The sequence below is a fragment of the Entamoeba invadens genome (assembly GCF_000330505.1).
Source record: "Entamoeba invadens IP1 unplaced genomic scaffold scaff_1105074725991, whole genome shotgun sequence".
NCBI classification, from domain to species: Eukaryota; Evosea; order Mastigamoebida; family Endamoebidae; genus Entamoeba; species Entamoeba invadens.
The window spans coordinates 199825-223672 of record NW_004440432.1 but is presented as its reverse complement, the minus strand read 5'-3'; the positions used below and the strand labels follow the sequence as shown (position 1 = coordinate 223672).

The window sequence follows — 23848 nt, the reverse complement described above, 5'->3', positions numbered from 1 at the left end:
TATTGACTATGATGAATTGAAAGAAGACGTAAAACTTGGCGAAAGTTCGTTTGGTGTTGTATACAAAGGAAGTTTTAGAGGAAATGTAGTTGCAATCAAAAAGATGAAAACTGTTTTAGATGATGAAAGATTAATGGGTGAATTTGAAAATGAAGTGTCAATGCTTGACAAGTTTAGGTGTGAGTATATTGTCCATTTTTATGGAGCTGTGTTTATTCCAAATAAGGCGTGTATGGTCATTGAATTTGCACAATACGGCAGTTTGCAAGACTTAATGAAACACAAAACAAGTGATGAAATCAAAATAAAAATAAGAATAAAATTTATGAGTGATGCAGCATAAGGAATTTCGTATCTTCATGATAATGGGATATTACACAGAGACATTAAACCAGATAACATTCTTGTGTTATCACAAGATATAAATGAAAAAGTGAATGCTAAATTGACTGATTTTGGATCATCAAGAAATAATAACTTGTTAATGACAAACATGACATTTACAAAAGGTGTTGGAACACCAGTATATATGGCACCTGAGGTGTTGAACAAAAAGAAGTACACAAAAAGCGCAGATGTGTTTTCCTTTTCTATATCTTTGTTTGAATGTGCTATATGGAAAGACCCATATTTGGATAAACAATTTAAATTTGCATGGGATATAGTCGACTTTGTTGTGAGCGGAAAACGCCTAAAAAGGCCGTCTTACTTGAACGAAGACATATACAACATTGTGGACGATATGTGGTGTCAAGACGTACACAAAAGAATAAACGTGAGAGATGTAATATTGAAACTAGAAAGCATTAACATTTAATTGAAATTATTTTTTTTGTCAATAACAATTATTAACATCAACGTCATTTCAGTAATTGGACTAAAGTCTGTCAATAAACATTATTCACTCCTTCAACCTTATGAATCGCCTTAAAAAATTTACAATTTTTGTTATTCAGTTTTATTTTTGAATTATTTTGTTTATTATAAATCATGGTTTATTTTATCAAAACAACTTAAACAATTTGATCAATTTATTTTTTTCAGAAAAAGTATAGTACCTAATATTAAAGTAAAAAGAGCTGCTGTTACAAACATAGGTTGAACGAACCTTTTTTGTTTAATGTGATATATGCAACAAAGGAATTTGAAAACAAACAACTTTAATTTTTATTGAAGAAATAAATAACAATGAGACAAATCATAAACAAAAAGAACAACATTATTTACAAACCAAACATCCAAACGAAGTTCTGCAATAGAGTAGAAGTTAATGCCGTGAGATAGTTTTGGCGGAGTGGATGTCAGTTTACTTTTTTAAAGAGTGTATTTAAATTGTTGCAGAGTACCAGTGCCTATTAACAAATTATTTTTAAACTTTTTATGTTTTAAAGACCAAATTAATATTTTTAACAATGGTAAAACAAATTCTTTAAAATTCAAGTATTAATTCCCGATACAACAGTTTTTTCAAAACTAAAACTTAATTTTTTTTAAAATAATTGACAAATATTACAATTATAACTTTTATAAAAACTTTTTAAAAAAAACAATAAAAATTGTAAACAAAATTAAAATTTGTCTGTAAAAAAAATATTATAACATTTTTGATATAAATTAAATATTTTACATCATAGAATTTCTAATAATTAAAAAAATTTGAAAAAATTTTTGTTAAAAAAGTATTATAATAATAAAAAAAAGTATAATACAGACATTTATTTTTTTAAAAAAATTGATCGTTTTTAGATTAACAGGTTAGATTTTTTCCTTGTGATTTTTTTAATAGGGAGAAGTTATAAAAGGCAAATTATAGTTTGGTTTTAAAAAAATAAAAAAGAAAACCTGTTAAAACTATAAAGCGGTTTTTTAGTCCGCCAACAACTTAAAGAAAACAAATAACAATTGAGAACTAATATAACTAAGATTTGCCAAATATCAATTTTTGAAAAATATTTAGGGGGTTCCCATGTTAAGTTGCTCACTTTGTAAATACAAATATTTTAAATATGTTTTGATAACATTTGGATCCATTTGCCTTTCGAATTTTTTATCAATGAGTGTCGAGAGCAGCAAGTTCTTGACAGAGACAGTTTCTATCACGCATCTATTTCTGTTTTTGAATTTCCTAAATTACACAGAACAAAACAAGCTTTACTAACAATGCGTTTATAGTTCACGCATACAATTTATTTGTTCGTATTTTTTCGGCGAACTCGTTAATAACATTATTATTTTTTTTAGTTTTTCGTTTTCAGGTTTTTTAATTTTTAAATGAAGATCTTTTTCTGTTTATTTACGATTGTGAAAATATGATACTTTCAATTCGCACCATTTTATATTGAGATTATTTGTCGTTGGATGTTTTAAAGTGGTTTAATTTCAAAGAAAATCTAATATAATGTGAAGTTATTGCAAATTCTATTAATCTGCTTATCATTGTATTCATTTCACGTGGAATTGTGAATTCATGTGATATTTCTTGAGTATCTGTTATGAAATCTCAAATAACTTGTTACGTCTTTTCATTTTATTTTTCAAATACGTAAGAATTTGAATACTTCATTTGTTTATGATCATTTTTTATAGTTTTTTAATAATCAAATTTTATTATTTGGTTAATAAACGGACAAAAATCCTTCTTATAATATTTGCCTGTTAAAAACCACTTTATTTTTATTTTAAAATATAATACTGTTATTATAAATAATAGTAAAAACCCAATATTGTCAAATAGAAAACAGACTTTATAAAAATTTTAATATTTTTGGTCAATTAGACAAGATAGAGTGGGTGAAACTTTTTTGTTTAACGATTTTTGTTTATTTTTTCAAAATACTGATTTTTGTTTAGTGTTTTTCTGTTATGTTTAGTAATAAACATATTTGTTTAAAATAATATTTAATTATAAATTTAAATATTTTAATTTTTCTTTATATATTTATTTAGAAAAAAATAATACATTTGTTGTTTAAAGAGGAATTACACCCTTTTTAATTCTTTTCAATAAACTGCTAAGTGAACCACATATTGCTCGATTTTGTTTTTTTCTTGGTTTAAAAACATCATTACTTTGAATTTTTGTTTTAGTATTTAGTTTAGTTTTTTTATTTGTTGAACTTTTTATTTTATCCAAATGTTCTTTTTCTTCGTGTTCTATTGTATAATCTAAAATGTTTACTTTGTTGACATTCTTTTCACAAAATTTATTTTTTTCTTATGTTTCAATAGATTCTGCCACATCATTTGTTTCCAATTTTTCTTTTAATTTTTCTTCCTCATAATCAATTTTTGTTTTTTTGTTCAAATGGTAATTCTTCATACAGGCATTCCTCTCTGAACTTTTTAACAACAAGGGATATTCCATCTAAAAAGTCGTGTAAATAATTTGTTGTTATTTGAGTTGTGTAATTTGTTGTGAGATTTTTGATTGCTTCATTTTCTTTTTGATATGTTTTTGAAGTACGCTTAAATTGTCCACTTGTTGTCATTTAGAAACAATTTGCATTTCTTCGTTTTCGTAATCTTTGATACATTCCAACCATTGCCATTGTGTTGGTTTTTTCCTTCCAATTCTTTTGAAAAAAACATTATGGTAACTTTCAGTATAATTGTTCGTCCTGTTATTCTGTCCAAAAACACACCATAGTTTGGGAATAAAACATCCTTTTATCCAAGTTTTTTCAAAGTAATTTATAATTTTTATAAAATCGCCATCTTCTTTTTTATACTTTCTTCTTTAAGCTTTTGGAATACACAAGGAATGTCATCTACTGGACAAAAAGCGATAGATTTCAGTCTTCTTACATTATTACATAATTTTTCATCAGTTTCTAATCTCTTTTTTAAACCAATGGTTTGACAATATCTCCAAATACATTGTCCAAAATGGAACAAACACCCTTGAATTTTTGTTTTTGTTTTTTCTGTTAGAGAACGAATTACTGGAATTTCAAAATCTACAAGTGTTGTTGATTCTTTGTGAAACATTGAAATGCCGAAAGTAACACCATACCCCATTACAACATCAATCATTGTGTCATAATTGGTTTTCATTTTGTCCATCAAAAGACAATGAAACAATCTAAAACATTGTCCATTTGCTAATATTCCATGAATTGTATACGACTGGTAATAAGGTTTCGGGCAGCTTTAAAAGTTCCATCAAGACAAAAAGTGACAATGTTCGTAATTTGTTTTAATTTTTGTTTACAACAAAAAATATCCATTTTATTATCTTTGTAAATATGATATTCATTATAACATTCATGTTCATCAAAATTTCCCTTAACATTATGAATTTTGTTGTATTTTTCAGAAAACAATTTTTTACCAGAAGAACGACGGGACTTGTATTTTAAATAATCAAAATTTTTCATACCTTCGGATCTAGGAAGCTGAGGATTATGATTTAACGCTATTTTTCCAATGTCTTTAATACTATTTAATTTTTCTAAATGTGGGCAATCTTTATGTTCGTGAATATTGTCACCAACAAATACAAAGGATTTAAAATTATAAACATCACCATCTTTTACTAATTCTGTTTTAATTTTTACTTTACACAAATCTCTAAAACATGAACATTTAAATCCATTTTTACTGTTTCCATCTTTGTAAAACAAAATTCCATCTAATACCGGCAAATAAGTACCTTTAGAACTTAAAACTGTTTCGAGAACGTGGTTTATCTTAGTATTATCTTGGTTGTTATAAAAGGGCTGAATATCAACATTTTGGGGAATTGAATTAAATATGTTTTGCCTTGATAAAGAAAAAAATGGTGTTTGTTGAACATTTTGTAATTCTGGTAGATTCGTTCCTAAACTTGGTGTTGAAAATATTGGTTGTAAAAGTTCAGATGTTATCAATTGGGGTTGTATATAACAACTTTGATATGGAATAGTTGTTTGATTGTAATACATTACAGGTGAATTTGTTAAATGATGACGATGTGTTTCTAAATTGAAAATTGTGTATTGTGACATACTTAACAACTAATCTTTTGTTTAAAAACAAGATTATATTCGTTTTAATATGATAAAAGGGTTGTATGCGTATTTAATAATTACTAATATCATGTTTTTATATTTTTGTTGTTTCATACCAATAATTAATGATTTTATGATATTTTATTTGAATACAAAAACACATTTTTATGCCAAAAGACACAACAACACTTAAAATCTATTTATAACTAACCATTAATCGAATAACCACAAAAATGAGGACATGATAAATACACGGATAACTAATCATTATTTGATAAATTTAATTATTTTGACACAAAAATATGTGTACTCTAAACAAAAATTACTTTTTATAAACAAAAGTTACATAAAAACGATTTTGAACAAAAAGGATTAAACAAAAAAAGCGCATTCTATAGAGTGATAAAAGAACGCTCTGGTTTTTTTAACCGCTTTTTATCGGTTTAATAGTTATAAAAAATGAAATTGTTATACAAACTAGGATACACACCTCGGACAGAAAAAGTATGCACTGTACATATTCAACTTTCATTGAAAACAATACAATACATTTTATTATATTAATATTATTTAAATATATAAAATTAAGTGGAAGCTGTTAAAAAGACGGGAGGTTTTAACTACCTGTAATCATCTATGTACTTGTGGAAATTGTTTATATAATTTGTATGTGTATTTATAATCATATAAAAATGATTTTTTGTTTATAAACAATCAAAAATAATCTTGTTTTGTGTGTTACAAATACTCATAAAAACAGAATAATAATTAATATATTATTTTGACTGTGTGGTTAATTTACTTTATTTTATTATAATTATTGTAAAGTGTAAATAGCTTCTTTATAAAATACATGAAAACTAAACACCAATAAGAATAATCGCTTTTCATTACAAATTTATTTGAAAAATGATTAAGATAAGACAAATGTTTCTAGAAATTCATAATTGTATCAGACCATTTTAACCATACGATAATGTTACCGATTTATATAAAACACTTTTTATTTTATTGTTTTTGTTTTTTTTTGAACTTGATATGATATACAAAAAACTAACATTGTAGCGACTCTTTTGAAATGTAAACAGTAAACAAACATATCCCGCAAACAATAATTTATAAATTTTCCTTTTTTTCAATTTTTAGAAATGTTTAAATTAAAACACTAACATTTGTGTTATCATCAACAATTTTTTTCAAAAAATGTTCATAAAAACAAAATTATCGTAAGGTTAAAGTACTATTTTATTAAAATCGAAATAATTACATATTAATTTTTCAAATATAAATTGTTACATTTTCAAAACAATTTAATAACATTTTTACATATAAAAATTTTATATTAAGATACACCATCAACAAATACGATTATTTAAAACATAAAACCGAGTAGTGCTGAATTACTTAATGAACTTTGCTGATGATCTGGATGAGATCAACGAGTCTTGTGGAATATCCCCACTCGTTATCGTACCATGCAATGAGTTTGCAGAAGTGTGGGTTCAAGATAATGGTAGCAGCAGCATCGAAGATAGAGCTTCTGTCGTCGTGAATGATGTCCGATGAGACGACCAAGTCGTGTGTAATTCCCATAATTCCCTTGAGTTCACCTTCAGCGTATTTAGTGATAGCAGCGTTGATATTTTCGATTGTAACCTCTTTCTCAGTTCTGACAGTCAAATCGACACATGAGACGTCTGGAGTTCCAACTCTGAATGACATACCAGTGAGCTTTCCGTTTAATGATGAGATGACTTTTCCGACAGCCTTGGCAGCACCAGTAGTGGGAAAAGGAAAACTCGCCCCTATACAAACTCGCCCCCCCGAGAATTCACCCCTGTAATTTCACAAAAGTTCAACACAAGTTCAACAAAATTTCAACAATAAATTTTTGTATACAATAAATAAAATATTTATTTTTACTTTAATTTATATTAATAAAATAAAATAATTATTTATAATAAATATATACATGTGATGATTTTAATATTATTTATTCAAAAAAACAACAAATGATCATTTTGTTCATGTTTTATATTATATAATATTATTATAAAAAACATTTTTATATTAAATGATATTAAACATCAATTATATTTCGTTTTTATCGTTAATTAAATATGATTATACAATAATAATTTAAAACCGTTATGTATATTAAAACCTAGTAATTTTTATGGGGGTTAAAATACAAAAACCATTTATTTAAAAAATGGAATTTCATCAGAATCCATCATCAAATTTTCCTTCTCCTCCACATTTTGTAATATTACAATCTGAAAGAGGCGAAGAAATGCCTTATGTTGACGGTTATAAATTTTCTCCAAAAGATCGCGCTACCGGGTCTTTTCGTTGTAGAGTATGCGGAAAACTAATTTGGTATCATCGAGATGAATATGGTCATTTAGACAATTTTGAATTTCGTGGTAAAAAAGAACACGGACATGAAACTTCTGATTATTTTGATGATTACTACACGTGTTTGCTTAGAGATTCTTCAAAAAGCAATTCCTCGACATATAAAACAACTTTAGAAATAGTCGCTGAAAATTATGTTTTGGGTTCGACCAAACGATTTTCAACCGGAGAAAGGTTTGTGAAATTAAATAAACAAATTGCTCCAAACCCAACATCAACCGATCAAATTGTATTTACAGATGAAGAAAAAGAATTGATATTATACTGTGATAAAGAAATGGTTATTTTTGGGAAAAAAGAATATTTTTCTTTAATTTGCCAATCAACAATACTTCTTATTGATGGCACTCTTAAAACATGTCCAAGTTTGTTATTTAATTGCATCGAAAAAATAATTCAAATGATATTACATTTTATTCAACAATTAACTTTTATTATTATTATTTTTAATATTAATATTAATTTTTATCACAATAAATTGAAAAATTCAAACATAAAACATAAAATAATGTATATAGTATATAGTATATAGAATATAGTATATTGTATATAGTATATTGTATATTGTATATTGTATATTGTATATTGTATATTGTATATTGTATATTGTATATTGTATATTGTATATTAAAAAATATGATAATAATATATTATATTATCATTGTGATTAAAATAAAATTATAAAATATATATTATATTAGAATTTCAGTTTTACATTTAGAACTTTTTTCTCAACTATATACTATTCAAGGTCTTCAAAACGGTCAAAGTTTTCCAGTTTTTTATTGTTGTATGAAATCCAAATCACTTGAAAGTTATGATGTTTTATTTAAAAAAGTCGAAGAGCTATGTGAAACACCAATTTTTCATCAAAATAAAATTGTAATCGGGGATTTCAATTTGGTTTATTTTGGAAGACTTTTTGAAAAAGATACAATAATAAAATGTTGTCATTTTCATTACTGTCAATCATTGTTTCGAAAAGTTTCATATCTTGGTCTTTAAAAAGGTATGTTGATGGAGACCAACTTAAATTTGTAGCGAAAATGTTAATGTGTTTTCCTTATCTACCAGAATATAGAATTAATTTCGCATTTGATGAAATTGTAAAAGACAACAACGATGAAGATATAAACAAAGTGTTGATTTATTTCAAAAACAATTATTTAATCGGGGCTTTTAAAAAACGGGTTTGGTGTGTCTATGGATTAACAGAAAGGACATCAAATCGTGCAGAAAGCTTTCATTCTGCTTTGAACAGATTGAATGGGTTAACACATCCAAATGTTCACGTTTTTATAGAAAAACTCAAAAAATATCTAAAAATATTGGACGTCAAATTTTTTCAAAATAACACACAGTTAATTAAACGACGACAAAACAAAAAACCACTGAGAAAAATATGTCAATTAACGAAAAACAAAAAGAGTTATTTAGTGAAATTCCTTTGACATCGAAACAATTTTTGATAGATTGTATAATCATTTTAAATAGAAAGGAAAATAGAACCGTTTTTGAATCTGATGCCGAGTCAAGTGCGCTTGGGGTCGATAATGAAAATAAAATTATCGAAATATTAGAACAAGAAAATAATTGCACAAATGTTGGTGAAACACAAGAAAAAACAAATCAGAAATTACAACCAACTGAACAACATATAGATATAGAGTTTGGTAAATTTACATTATAACAAAATGAAAATTAAATTAATACACAGAAAAGATAATTTATTTTACACAATTGTAAGTGACAAAAAAATTCAAATTGAGAAACGAAGTTGGAAATCAACCGAGTGTTTTTTAGAAGATGTTGAATTATCAATGCAAAATAACAATTATAAAACACCCAAGTTAAGAAGGAGAAAAAGTGTTGCAAAAGAAACCAAAAAATTGATGAAAACAATGTCGGCTCAGAGAAATAATAAAAAGAAAAGAAACAAACTTAACTAAATCATTTAATTAATTTACAAATCTATATCAGTATTCATTTGTTTTTATTATAACATAATATTTTATTATTTAATTATTATTGTTATTATTTAAAATATAATAGTATTTAATTAACGATAAAAACGAAATATAATTGATGTTTAATATCATTTAATATAAAAATGTTTTTTATAATAATATTATATAATATAAAACATGAACAAAATGATCATTTGTTGTTTTTTTGAATAAATAATATTAAAATCATCACATGTATATATTTATTATAAATAATTATTTTATTTTATTAATATAAATTAAAGTAAAAATAAATATTTTATTTATTGTATACAAAAATTTATTGTTGAAATTTTGTTGAACTTGTGTTGAACTTTTGTGAAATTACAGGGGTGAATTCTCGGGGGGGGGCGAGTTTGTATAGGGGCGAGTTTTCCCCCAATCCCAGTAGTAGCTGGAATGATGTTACAACCCGCGCATCTGCCAGCTCTCCAGTCCTTTCCGGATGGACCGTCGACTGTCTTTTGAGTAGCAGTAGTGGAGTGGATGGTGGTCATCAATGCTTCAATAATACCAAACTCATTATTGATAATCTTGGCACGTGGAGCAAGGCAGTTGGTAGTGCACGAGGCATTGGACAAAACGTTCATCTCTGGTTTGTAGGCTTCAGTGTTGACACCAACAACAAACATTGGGGCATCAGCAGATGGTGCGGAGATGATGACTTTTTTGGCACCTCCCTTAAGGTGAGCTTCGCATTTAGGGATTGTGGTGAAGACACCAGTGGATTCAACAACATAGTCTACACCGAGTTTCCCCCATCCAATTTGAGCCGGGTCTTTTTCAGCTACAACAATAATTTTGTGCCCATCAATGATTAAGTTGCCTCCTTCAACAGCAATGGTGCCTGGGAACTTTCCATGGACAGTATCATACTTGAGCATGTATTCCATGTACTTTGGGTCCATGAATGGGTCGTTCAAAGCAACCAAGTCGAACTCGGGGCGGGTAAGAATCACTCTTGCAACCAATCTTCCAATTCTTCCAAAACCATTAATTCCAACTTTGATTGACATTTAACTGATGTTTAAAAAGATACATAACAGCATTTAAATTGATTACACACGTGGTAATGAGTATAAACTGGAAATAAAAAGTGTGTACCATTTTTAATCAATTTGTTTATTTTAGAGTATTTTCCCGATATTTATTAAGATTCAAATCTATTTTTCATAATTTTTATTTCGAAGTACACACTTTTATAACAACCAAAATCAATTCAAAAATAGAATCAGCGAATAATGTGGGAATTATGCAACAGTTAAGCTGAATTACCCAAATTTTATACGTTCCACACGACAAACCTTATTAACTTTAATAATTAAAGTTTGTCACCAATAAACCCACCTTTTGATTTCAAACACAATTTGAATCTTTCTGGGATAGATTCAATCAAATTGTTGATTGTTTGTATCGGGATTTCATCCCATACAAGCAATAAAGCTTCTTTTAATTTTTGTTCATTTTCAAACACTTTTGTTTTTTCTCTTATTTTCTTTTCCATTATCGACCATAGATGTTCTATGGGACTTAGATCAGGTGAGTTAGCAGGCCATTTTTGAAGTACTTTGATGCCCATTCCCTGTAGTTTTGTTAATGTCGTCTTTGAAGTATGACAAGGAGCTCCATCTTGTTGAAAAACAAATTTTTTTCGTCCCCACTTTTCAACAGCTTCATCAAAAACTCCCGATTCTTTTAGAATGTCTAAATATTTAGCTGAATCGAGTCTGTTGGAACAGAAGACAAGTTTGCTTTTGAAATCCTTTGCAATTGCTCCCCAGACCATTACAGAGCGGTCATATTTGGGAGTCGATTCAAAAATTGTATCTGGGTGATATCCCCAAGGTTTCCACATCATCATACCATCGGAGTGAAGACAGAAACGACTTTCATCTGAGATAATGACACAACTTGTCCATTTATTAATATTCTTTTGCCACAGCTGTTTTCTACAAAAAGTGTATCGTGATTCAATATGTTTATCTGTTAAACATGGTCTTTTGATCGCTTTTCCATAATGAAATTTTAATTCGTGGCGTATAGAATTAACTGTTGTTGCACTTAGACCAATTTCCATCCCAACTTTATGACTACTTGATTGTGGATTGATTATCGTTGACATTTCGACGTTTTTCATAGCGTCCTTTGTGATTTTTGGTGGTCTTCCCATTTTTGTTAATTTTGGAATAAATTGTGGATTTCATTCAACTTAACTTTTAATGAATGAACTGTACTTTTCGAAAGGTGTCTTGAAGTTGAAACTTTGTTATTGATATTCCATTAATCAAATCCGTGCATGCGTCTTTTAATTTTTGATGACGGAGTTTATCACACATTTTACTTTCTCGCGTCCTCATTACTGGTTTCATTGTTTAATAAAAAAGTTCTTTGACAATTTGCCAAACTCAACCACTTTTTACCACTTTTTAAAACTCAATTCCACTCTTTTAAAATTTTCATCTAAAAAATAATTATTTTTCTTTTTTAAAAAATTTATGAGTTTTTTATGTTCTGTGTTTTTCTCTTTTTAAATGTATTTTATTCTGTTAATTATTCGTTTTACCAAAAAATATTAAAAAAAACACACAAAAAAGAATTATATCGAGTACAGACTTTTTATTTCCAGTTTATATTGTGTTATTTTATAGTGTTTCTGAAATATTGGTTTATTTTGTTTATTTAAAGCAAATAAAATTAATGTACAAATAATCAGTTTAATTATTTAATTTACAATGCTCAATATTATTTATTTGTGAAATAAAATATTTTTAAAAACGTTTTATTATCAAACTACACAATAAATATATTATTATTGATTTTAAATTAAACAAATTAAAAAATTAAATTGATGTCATCTTTAAAAATTATTAAATACATCACTTTTAAATAATTATATTTTAGTTGTAAAATAAGATAAAACGAAAAAGTCAATTGATCAATCATCTTTGAATGAATTGAATCATCTTTTAAATACAACAAATTAAATTTTTAGTTAATATTTAATTATATTAAATTAATTTGAGTATTCGAAGATAAAAATTGAGTTGATCTAGTTTATTATAATATATATGATAATGAATTGAAATAATGTTTATAAAAAACCAAAAAATAATTATTAAACATAACAGAAAATTTATTTGTTGTCAACCAAAGTTATTATATGTTAACATGATGAATTAATTCAATTATGTTAATAATTGTTTATAACTAAACAGACAAGAGTTCGGATATTTACGCTTTAAACACAACAAATCTCTATAATGTGCCGATTTTTAAGTGATTGTTCGGAAGTAAGTTACTTATAAAAAGTGTTTTACATTTTCAAAAACTTTTATCGACATAGTTTTTTTTAAAAAAGGAGCTTATCAATAAAAAGATTTGAACTGCATTGTTATTAGTACGACCATTCAAGTCACATGTAAACTGTTTTTAAATGCACCAATAGCAAAAATTTGATACGACCAACACAGATTAAATATAAATATAATACTTTTGTAATAACATATTAAACTTATCGCATTTAACATAAACTATATGGAACATTTTAAAAATAATACATTTTATCACCATTGTCACTTATTGACACTACATTTGGTTTGTGATAATAATTTTGTATTTTGCGTTGATGATTAATTCTAAATAAAAAATATTGTCAGAACCTCGAGCTTATTTAAGAAATATAATTTGACAAAAACGAATTATTATTTCACATTTTTTGAAAATGCAGTTGAATGCGAAATACTCATTAAAATACGAGTTTTTATTTAAGATATCATATATAATAATTATTATCGCTTCATCGACATAAAAAATACATAAATTAATCAATATATGTTGTTCATCGTTTTTGATATAAAACACGTCTTAATTTATAAAAGTACTAAAATTATTGTTGTTAAAATTTTATTTTTTTATAATAAAGGGATTCATGAGGATTGTTAATTTTTCTGAAGATGGTAAATATCTTAAAAATAATTTCTTTCAATTTAGATTTTTTTGCCTAAGATCAAAAAGGTATATTTTGAAACACATGATTTTCTTTAAAAATGCTATTTATGGATTTTTTGAAAGATGATTCTTTCAGTTGATTTTTACAAAAAAATAATCTATTTCTATTTTTTGATTTACCACTAGACTAACCTTGGTTTAAATGAAAACATTTGGCAGACATATAAATTATCGAAAAAGTCGATTTATTTATCAAAATCACAAAACAAATTAATCTAACAATTTTTAATTTTTTTTTACAAAAAAATACAATTTATTATAAATCAATTCATGATATTTCAAACAATATAAATTGATAGCAAATAACGTATTAATAACGTATACTCTATGCGATGACAATTTATGTATTTGCGCAAATTCAAAACGCGAGGTTTTGAAGATCGATAAGACAACGATTGATAAATAAACAAATTTGTAAAATTATTGTTTTTGTTTTAAATGGTTTTATTTATTTTTCAAAACATATATACACAAGAAATATATGTTTATATTAATATTATTTTTTATACAATATTAATTCTCAATAGAAATGTGTTCAATTTATCAATCAATTTTATATATTATTTGGCGTTTTTGTATTGTTTTGACGATTTTTGATATAATCAATTAACAAAACTCACTTTATAAAAATTCTTTGATAATTTTATTTATAGAATTTTAAATCAATAGTGGCAGTGCTATACATATCTCTGAGGGTGGTAAGTCGTGTAACAAACAGACATTATCAACACGGACTTAAACATCTAAAAAGTGAAATGACGTGTTCCCATATTCAAAAATAGTAACTTACTCAATATACATTTCAGACAGATGTAAAAGTGTAAACTTTCTATTTCCGTCATCCTCAGAAAATAATTGCCATCCTCAGAACTGTAAATCTGTTTAAAACACAAGTTAATATCAAAATGAAACAATCATATTAAAATATACACAACATTATTAACTTTGTTATTATAATAAATTTGAACAATGCATAAATTACAAAATTATTTATAAATTTGTTATTTTTAAATTACATTTTTAGAAAATCATTGTTTTCGACTTTTTCAATTTTCATTTTGATAAAAAAACAATTATCAATTTAAACGTAAATTTTAATTATTATGTTATTATAACGGATTCGAAAATAATATCAATAAGTTTATAATCATAATATGAACAAGTATAATTCACATTTTATTATTTCCCGTCTCAAGTTCGCGAGATATAATTATTGTTTTTGTTCACTGATTATTTTGGTGATTGTTTTTGATTGTTTTTAATCTTTTGGCATTTATGACAAATTATTACCATCATTTAAAATTCGAACTTTGACTCGAAATATTAAATGTAAATTATAACTTGAGTTATGAGAGTGGGCCTTATGGGGAACTGAACCTTATGGATTTGATTTTTGTATCCTCAGAAAAATATTTTTTAATGGGGATAGCTTTAATCCTGAGGATACACCTTATCCTCAAGAAACCCTTTAATACAAAAATACAATGGGTTGCTACTAACTGTAATAAAGGGGGTCTATAAACTGGTTGGGGAATTTATTAGAAACTTTTAAAGGAAAAAACAATATTTACACACATTTTGGAAAAGAAAAACCCTGCTCTGCAGTTTTGGGAAGTATAAAACATGTTAATTTCTATTTTTGTTTTTGTTGTTTTGCAATTTTAGAAATTAATAAAAAATCAAAAACAACCAATGAATAAAAACGAATCATTTATATTTTTGTGGATAAAATATATTATTTCGGAAGAGAATTGTGTTCTCTCCTTTATCATATAGCACACATTCAAACATTTTGTTCACACACTACACAAAAAGTGGTCAACGACCATGGCAAATTAAATTATCTCGCTCTCACACACATTATATATTATATTTTATCACAATCTCTCCCCGCATATTATAAATATCGCAATGAATTACTGTTTTGAGTTCAAAACATTTTCTTTTATAGTCCAAAATTCGTTTTTAAATCTGTTGACTTTTTAATCCATTATATTTTTATGTAATTTTATCTTATTTAAATTTTGAATTGAAACGTAACAACGTTTTTGATTAATACAATTAATATTTTAATATAATAAATTATTAAATTTTAATTGTTTATCGAGATTCATTTGAAATTATTATGGCAATAAATGGCGATTAAAATATTTATTGAAATTATTTTAATAAAAAACATTATTTTTATAAAAATGTTTTTACTTTAGATGTTTGTTATATTATACTATTATGTGTTATAATTATTAATAATATTTAATATGCGTATTTATTAGTTTATAAAATTATTATTTTATCAAGAATAATTATTCAAACATCAACTTATTCTTTAATAAATAACAGGGATCAGACAAACAACATTCAAATGGTGTATTTAACATGTTGTTAACAGCTTTTTATTAACAACAAAACTCACTCTTGATATCCAAGAATGTGTTTATCAAAGTTGACTTTATTAATTTATAAAACTAAAACAATTATATAATTTATTATCAATAAAACTATTTTTTTCATTTTTTTTCAAAAAAATCAACAACCTTACAATTATTAATGTTGTGCATTTACCTATCATTCATTTCAATTTATTTATTTTATAGATGTTATCACAGAGTCCGTTACAACAATTTGAAATTCCAATTTTTCAAAATAAAGAGTATAAATTATTTTTACAGGGATTCGTTTTTTAACTTTTTAAAACACATATTTTAACATATTACCCTTTATAACGAACAATAATATTATAACCTTATCCCACATGTATCATATATAATACTTTGTGTTTAAACATATTAAAATAAACATCATCGTTAAGAGAAACGATGACTATTTTTTAGATAAATACAAAAACAGAGGTTTCATTTTTCGTTCCAAAAAACAAAAATTATTGCAAATTTTTATACGTCACTTTGCAACGGGTTTGTTACAAAACAATATTTGTAAAAAATATGTTTTTAAAAGTTACAAATACAATACTTGACTTACAAAAAGCGTTCATATTATTGGCCAGTTAATAAATCCATTTTCCTTCCACAAACAAATAAATCAAAATTGTTCCAAAAAGTGAGCGAAAACGGAAAATCAAGGGTTTTTGTTCTTTTGAATAATAACAATAAATAATAATTGATTATGTTTTACATTGTATTAATTTCGATGTTTTGGAGCATTCCCCAACTAGTTTATGGATCCCAACCAGTTTATAGACCCCCGATAAATGGTATGGGAATGATTTTTGATGGCACCACTTTATCTTCGTGCAACTGCGACCAATTCATAGATAACAAATACCTTTACATTCACTTGGTTTCACTGTACTCTATAAAATGGTGTTTCCCACTTCCAGCCACAATTTTCAATGAAAAACTCTTTGAGATTACAAAATGTGTTCATTCAACTGAAACCATTTCAGTTGACAAGACAGTTAAGCCATCAAAAAGCCGAAGCGATTTACACTTTGCCCTTGAAGTAATTGAAAACGTTTTTTAAAAAAGACAACACTCCATTGGTGAGATATTATGAATTCGTCAACAACGTTTTGAAAGGGAAAAAAGAAACAACAGAACACATTGAAGAATTTATTGTTGAAGAAAAGGGGAAAAGACTCCGACAAAGTTTAATAGTAACTAAATCTGCAAGTGGTAGATTTAGTAACTATTAACCAGAGAGAAAGTCGCTTGTTAATAGTCACCCAAAATTTTGTTGACAATTTAACTGAACCATCGCCACAATTTCAAAAAGGACCAAGACCCAGAATAATGGTAGAAATGGTGACGTGTCCAGGAAGAGTAGTTCCACCGAAGCCACCTGTTTTTGGTCAGGGTTTGAATAAAGTGGAACCAACTTCTTTGGTTAAAAGAGTTTATCACAGTAAAAAATGTGGTCAAAGTGGTCATAATTCGAGAAACTGTTTTTTGAATTAGAAATTACTTTTTTTATTTAATATTAATAATTTATTAATTAATTGTTTGTTGGTTATAAATAAGTATGTTGAAAAATTGTCAATAAGAGTTGATTAGAGAGTTTGTGGGCTGTATCTACACAGTTTCAATTTTGAGCGTCTTGAAAACTTCTAAAAACTACCAGTCTAGTGAGATGATTAATTTTTTTGCAACAGATACAACACGTATTTAAAATACATTTCGCAGCGAAACTTGAAGTGTCACAATAAAAGTACAACATTTCGTAAAACTCGACACTTAAAGGGGCGTATCACTTGTGGTGTGCCTTTCTACAAATGTTAGCTAGGTTACTCAATACACAGACCGAGTTTTACAAGACACTTGTTGAGAAGGCGCACAAATTCTTTCGAGTGAAGATCCGGATCATGCCGAAGTGCGCACTATGTGGGTTTAACTGGTTCAACGCGTACTACACCCCCGGCGTATCTCGCATCTCAACAAACATCCGTGTCACGGATGGCGATGTTACCCCGGTTGGTGGACTTGGTGTGATGAAAGGAAAAAAGCTGCTGATGAAGTACTTGTGTGGTATTGACGCCGTTCCCATCTGCATTGACTCGAAGGTTGTTGAGAAGACTGATGCTGATGTTTGATGAGTTTGTGCAGCGGATACATCACACCTTTGGTGCAATCAATTTCGAAGACATATCGCAGCCAAGCTGACAAAGTGGTTGACGTGTTGCGAGAGATCTGTGACATCCCCGTTTATTACGACGACCAACAAGGCACAGCACCAGTGACGTTGGCTGGGTTGCTCAACGCACTCAGGTTGGTTTACAAAAGACTTGAAGACATCGAGATGGTCTTCATTGGTGCTGGGAGTGCAAATGCGACATGCCTGCGACTGATAGTGAGTGCGGGTGCTGACCCAAAGAAAATCGTGATGTTTAATATCAATGGGTCGCTTCGTTGTGGACGTGACAATATCGAGAAGTATTCGCGGTTCTACAGGAAATGGGTAAATGGAAATATGCAAGAACACAAACCTAAACAAAATCAAGACATTTTGATTTTGTCTTGGTCTGAAATAAAAACATAGACGTTTTTATATCACAACCACATGGTTGTAAGTTGCAAAAGGTGATTGGATTGGGTCAATGGGAACAAAACTGATTGTCTTCTGCTGTGCAAATCCAGTGCCTGAGATCTATCCGTACCAGGAAAAGAGGCAGGAGCGTACATCGTTGCTACAAGAAGAGGCGATGTAGTTCTTGACTTCCAAAATCAAGTCAACAACTCTGTTAAGTTTCCAATTATTTTGAAGGGCGCACTCATTGTTAGAACAAAGAGAATCACAAACAACATGGCTATCGCAGCTTCTAAGGCACTAGTTGACTTTGCATAGAAGAGGGGAATCACACCAGACAACATCATCGGGACTATGGACGAGCCAGGCATCTTCCGACGAGAGGCAGCAGACGTCGCTATGCAAGCTATCAAATAATTGAAGTTTCCGACAATTCCAAGTCCAATACAAACGACATGTCTTTGCTGTTGGAGCCATCACTTAAACAGTTCGCAATGACACCATTTGTGAACTTTAAGCACTTAATGTTGTCAACACAAAGAAAGGTGGTCGGACGAACAGTATCATTTAACCAATATGTTTTCACAATTTATGTGTTTACCTTTAAATACTGCCATATTGACATATTTTATTTCTCCTGAACTGTATAAACACATCAATGACAGACCACGAATGTTGTCACAAAACACACGATTTGCATTTTCATCTGAAACATACATGATGATGCAAATGTACTTCGTAACACTTGAGAACTATACAAATGAGGTGTTTTCAAATGTTATATAATATTGTGTATGCACTAATAGTAAGTACGTTTATTAATCAATTCAAACTTAAATGTACTTATTCTTTTTGAACAATACCAAATAGGTTGTACATTTCGTGAAATTTGTTTGAATACATAATAACTTGTCAAAAAATAATTTGTTAATTCGAAATAACAAAACTAATTATTAGATCAACATCAAAATGATTAACAACACTTTCGTCATTGTAATATAAAAAGAAATAACATACTATGTATTATTTTAGAAATTTATAAGAAAGTTTTAAATGTATTATAATTATATAAAGAATTTTAACAATATATTTAGGTTGTATCATTAATAATAAACTGTTTCCCAAAAGTCGATAGTACCCCATAATATTTTGGTCTATTTTTATCATAATGTTTTGGGAAAACTACGGAATCTATTTATATTTCAATATCAACTTTTTTCAAAAATTAAAACCATTAATTGTTGAAAATCTTAATTAAAAACACGTAAAAATAAGATACAATTAATGTAATAACACTTTTTTCTCGAACAACTTCTTTTTAAAGAAGATGGCCAATGATTTTACCTTTTTCTTGAATACAAAGAGAAAATCTTTTTTCCATCGATTGCATTAAATTGTTAATTGTATCCATTGGTATCGATTCCCATTCTTTCTTCAGCACTCTAAACAAACTCTTTTGGTTTTTAAAATATTTTTTCTTTTTTCTAATTCTATTTTCAAGTATCGACCAAACGTTTTCAATTGGTGATAAATCCGGACTTGAAGGAGGCCACCCAGTCAATCTCACTTTATTGTTCTCCAAAAAATTCAATGTCGTTTTCCTGTGTGTGGCTTGGCACCATCTTGTTGGAAATAGACTATTTGTTTGTTGCGTTTTCGTCTAATATCATCAAACACTTTATTACTTTCAAGCATGTGTTGATAGCCAATTGCATTAAGTCTGTTGTCACATAGTAACAACTGTGATTTGTAATTATTTCCGATTGCTCCCCAAACCATCAGTGAATTGTTGTGTTTTGGAAATGTTAAAAACATTGATTTAAAAATCTTATTGTTCTTTTTAATAAGTAAAGTTTGATTTCCAATATTAAATGAATTTATTCTGTTATATCTCATTTCCCTGCTTTTGTGATACCAACAGTTTCCGTTATCAGAAAACAATCCAAATCTCGACTCATCACTTATAATAGCCTTTTTCCATTTTTTATAATTTTTCTTTAGTACCGCCTTTTTGCAAAAATTTAATCTTTTATTAATGTTAACTTTTGTTAAAAATGGAGATTTCTTTAGTTTGCCATATTTAAACCCGTTTATTTTTCTGTATCTATGAATTGTTGATTTTGATACATTTATACATTTAGCCAAATCACAACACGTTGATTCTGGATTAATAGAAGTTTTTTGATCAAAGTTATTATTTTTTGTTGTGTCATAATTGAAGGTCTGCCTATAGTTTTTGAAATTAACTCTTCATTGTTTTCAATTTTCTTTTTGTTATAAGAAACTCTGTTTGGTGATACATGAAGTGTTTTGGTAATAAAAGAAAATGATTTCCCTTCTCTTAATAAATTAACAATGAGCTTATCTGTTTCATTGATAACAGACATGTAATCATTTTAAAGATTATAAGTTTAAATATTGCAATTAATTAATATTAATTTGTTTTCAATGTGATTTTTGTTGAAATTAAAAAAAAGTTTTACAAAAGTCAATATTGTTTATTTATGTAAATGTTTTTTATCCCATTAAAATAGTTCGTTTTTGACAAATTTTTAATTGAATTGTTTCAAATCTAAAATAACATGAATTGGGTTTTAATGAAATGCATTTATGATATTTTTTTATTTGAAACAACTCAAGATTATTTCTTTTGTAAATTTGAGCAACTTTTGTTTGAAAAAAGGTCTATTTTTATTTTTTATGTGTAAATTTAAGCCACTTTTTCCTTAAATTTTTGTTAGATCCAAAAAAGAGGATAAAAGTTTAGTAAGATAAAACTTGAAAAATTACCAAAAAAATATTAATAAATACACTATCGTTTTTTGAATTTTAGTTTATATTAAACATATGATATCATTAATAAATTGAAACAAAAAACAAACTTTTAAACAACATCTAACACCATTTTTTGTCTGAAAATATAAATAAAATACAACGGAATGTCTGTTTAAGTTTTTGTGAATCGCTGTTTTTAGTAACAAAAAAAGAAAATGTCTGGTCAGAAACAGAGATAGTTGATGCTTCTGCCATTGTTTTTGATTGGGTTTTGAAGCTGTAGGAAATAAACGCACTTGCTATTGAATCAATGAAATTGTCTGTAGTTTAATACCCTCTGTAACCAAATAAGGGTTACCTTTTTTTGGTTTTTACATCGAAAGTTAATAGAACTTGGATTTTTGTGGAGTGTTTTTCTGTTTAGTAATTAAGAGTTTTAGATTCGTAACTATTAAAAGTATTGTTTATTTAATTATTATAAATTTTAGCGGGTTAAAATTGAATATTAATCAAAACGTTCACTTTGCGCCAAAACATGCGACAAAAAACAAATAATTAAAGTTTGACGTTTTATATAAAACGTTTTACTTGTTTTACTTTATTAGATGTAAATAAAAAACCCTATTTTTCAAGATTCAAAAACCCAAAAATACAAAAATGTTTTATTTTTGTGTTATAAACGTTTATTTATAGCGGTAGTGGGTGTAAAAGGTAAGTCCCTGAATTTAATATAAAAATTATTTACATGTGAGTCAAGTATTTTCTTCTCCAATTTTAAATGCAAAAATTAACCAAATAATTTAAAATCTAAGTTATAAAGAACGAAAACATGAATTTAATACGTTTTTTAAGATAAACATCGAAATTTTTATGTAAAAGTTATTTTTTAATTGTAAATGAACAAAAAAAAACAAATACAGTGTTGGTATTTAAATAACTGTTAACATTATTTAGTGTATAAATAATAATTTTAACCATATGTAAACAACAGGCATTAAAAGAAATTATAAAAAACAAAACAATATAACAAAATATCAAAAAAATCTCAAGCTATTTGATTTTTTATTATCTAAATATACAAAATAAAGATCGAAAACCTAATGTTATTATTAAATTAAAGTATCTTGTTTTATTGTTTTTTAATATTAAAGAATATTGAATCAATAATCATTATTTATTTGAAAAAAATAAACAACATATATGTGAAATGTTTATGATGAATAGTAGAGTGTTATTTTTATAAAAGAGAAAATGTTGATGACAGAAAATTAAATTTGTATTTAAAAAAAATGTTAAAAAATAAGTATTTAATGTCAATTGACACGGTTAGCAAATGTATTACTAACAGCCAAGTGCTCGATCAATATAACAAAGAGTGGTTTTAATTTCATTCATTAGAATGCCAACATTTCGCTTAAATAAATAGTTTCTTTTCAATTATAGTTTAGTATAATTTGTTATTAATTTCAAAAATAACTTTATAATTAACATAAAATAATATCTTTATTAATAAATATAGTACATTGTGTTTCATTTAGTTTCAAATGGCATTAAAAACCAATATTAATAGTTCACATAGTAATATTATTTGATACTAGTTATAATATAACTTTTTAAAACAAAGATAAAATATTATTATAAATTAATAGTATTCAAATAATTACTATATTTATACTTGATAAAGAAAAATAGCAAATATTTTTTTAATAAGTAATTAAGTTAATTACAATATACAATGGCCATTGCTTATATACCTTTGGGAGTCAATTTTGACAGCCCGAAATAGAACAAAAATTGAAAAAAATATAATTAACGCAGTTCCGATTAGGACATGTTTCCCGATTTTGGTTTTAAGTTTTGTGTAATTTTTGTTTATTGAATAACAAAAAGAACGCTCTAGAGCTGCCACGTCATAACATTTTAAGGATAAATTGCGAGTGAAAAAAACCGACCAATAAGATTCAATCTGGTCTATAGATAGTAACTATTATCAAAATTATAAAATTTGTCTTTGAAACCATTAAAACAATAAGTTTTTTTATAATTATTTTATTAAAAATTTTTGGATTTATTATTATTTATTATAATTAAAGTTATATTACCATAAATTTTTATAGTGATGTGACAACAAAATATACAAGACGCTTTAAAACAATTAATACCTTGAACAAATAGGTATAAAATCGTGTTAAAAACAAAATGATAGTGTAATAACACTCGTATCAATATAATAAAAATATTATAAATAATTAAATTTTATATATCATTAACATAAGTTATTAAATTATCGTTACATATCTTTAAACGATATCAATTATATTATGACTGTTTTTACGTATATCACCACACATAAATTACCATTTGATCAATGCCATCAACGATAAAAACAATCTATTTCAAAACTTATAACGATAACACAAATTAAATATTATATTTGAATAAAACGATTATCAATACGATCAATTGTTATAAATGACTTTCACATTATAACTATAAAACACGTTTCCAATAGATTGATAAATTTATTTTTTTAAAAAAACAACTTGTTAAACAAATAATAAAATATATTTAATTTTATAATTTTGATAATAGTTACTATCTATAGACCAGATTGAATCTTATTGGTCGGTTTTTTTCACTCGCAATTTATCCTTAAAATGTTATGACGTGGCA

General features: G+C 26.7%; 4 protein-coding genes across 4 annotated transcripts; 2 read left to right on the top strand and 2 right to left on the bottom strand.

The window, feature by feature from the left end:
• Nucleotides 1-25: 25 nt before the first annotated feature.
• Nucleotides 26-817, top strand: EIN_360390 (tyrosine kinase, putative; the record flags this gene model as incomplete). The annotated part of the gene is made up of 3 exons (XM_004257629.1): nucleotides 26-290; nucleotides 331-408; nucleotides 510-817. Coding segments are annotated over 3 exons (651 nt in total), but the record flags the coding sequence as incomplete, so codon positions are not given.
• A 5575-nt stretch (nucleotides 818-6392) lies between these two features.
• EIN_360380 (glyceraldehyde 3-phosphate dehydrogenase, putative) lies at nucleotides 6393-7051 on the bottom strand (the record flags this gene model as incomplete). Its single annotated transcript, XM_004257628.1, has 2 exons — nucleotides 6393-6825; nucleotides 6996-7051. 2 exons carry the CDS (start codon nucleotides 7049-7051, stop codon nucleotides 6393-6395), a joined length of 489 nt encoding a protein of 162 aa, XP_004257676.1.
• A 2624-nt stretch (nucleotides 7052-9675) lies between these two features.
• On the bottom strand, nucleotides 9676-10428 carry EIN_360370 (glyceraldehyde-3-phosphate dehydrogenase, putative; the record flags this gene model as incomplete). The annotated part of the gene is made up of 1 exon (XM_004257627.1): nucleotides 9676-10428. The coding sequence occupies one exon, from the start codon at nucleotides 10426-10428 to the stop codon at nucleotides 9676-9678; it is 753 nt and encodes a 250-aa protein (XP_004257675.1).
• A 7220-nt stretch (nucleotides 10429-17648) lies between these two features.
• On the top strand, nucleotides 17649-18412 carry EIN_360360 (malic enzyme, putative; the record flags this gene model as incomplete). The annotated part of the gene is made up of 2 exons (XM_004257626.1): nucleotides 17649-17960; nucleotides 18017-18412. 2 exons carry the CDS (start codon nucleotides 17649-17651, stop codon nucleotides 18410-18412), a joined length of 708 nt encoding a protein of 235 aa, XP_004257674.1.
• Nucleotides 18413-23848: the final 5436 nt, after the last annotated feature.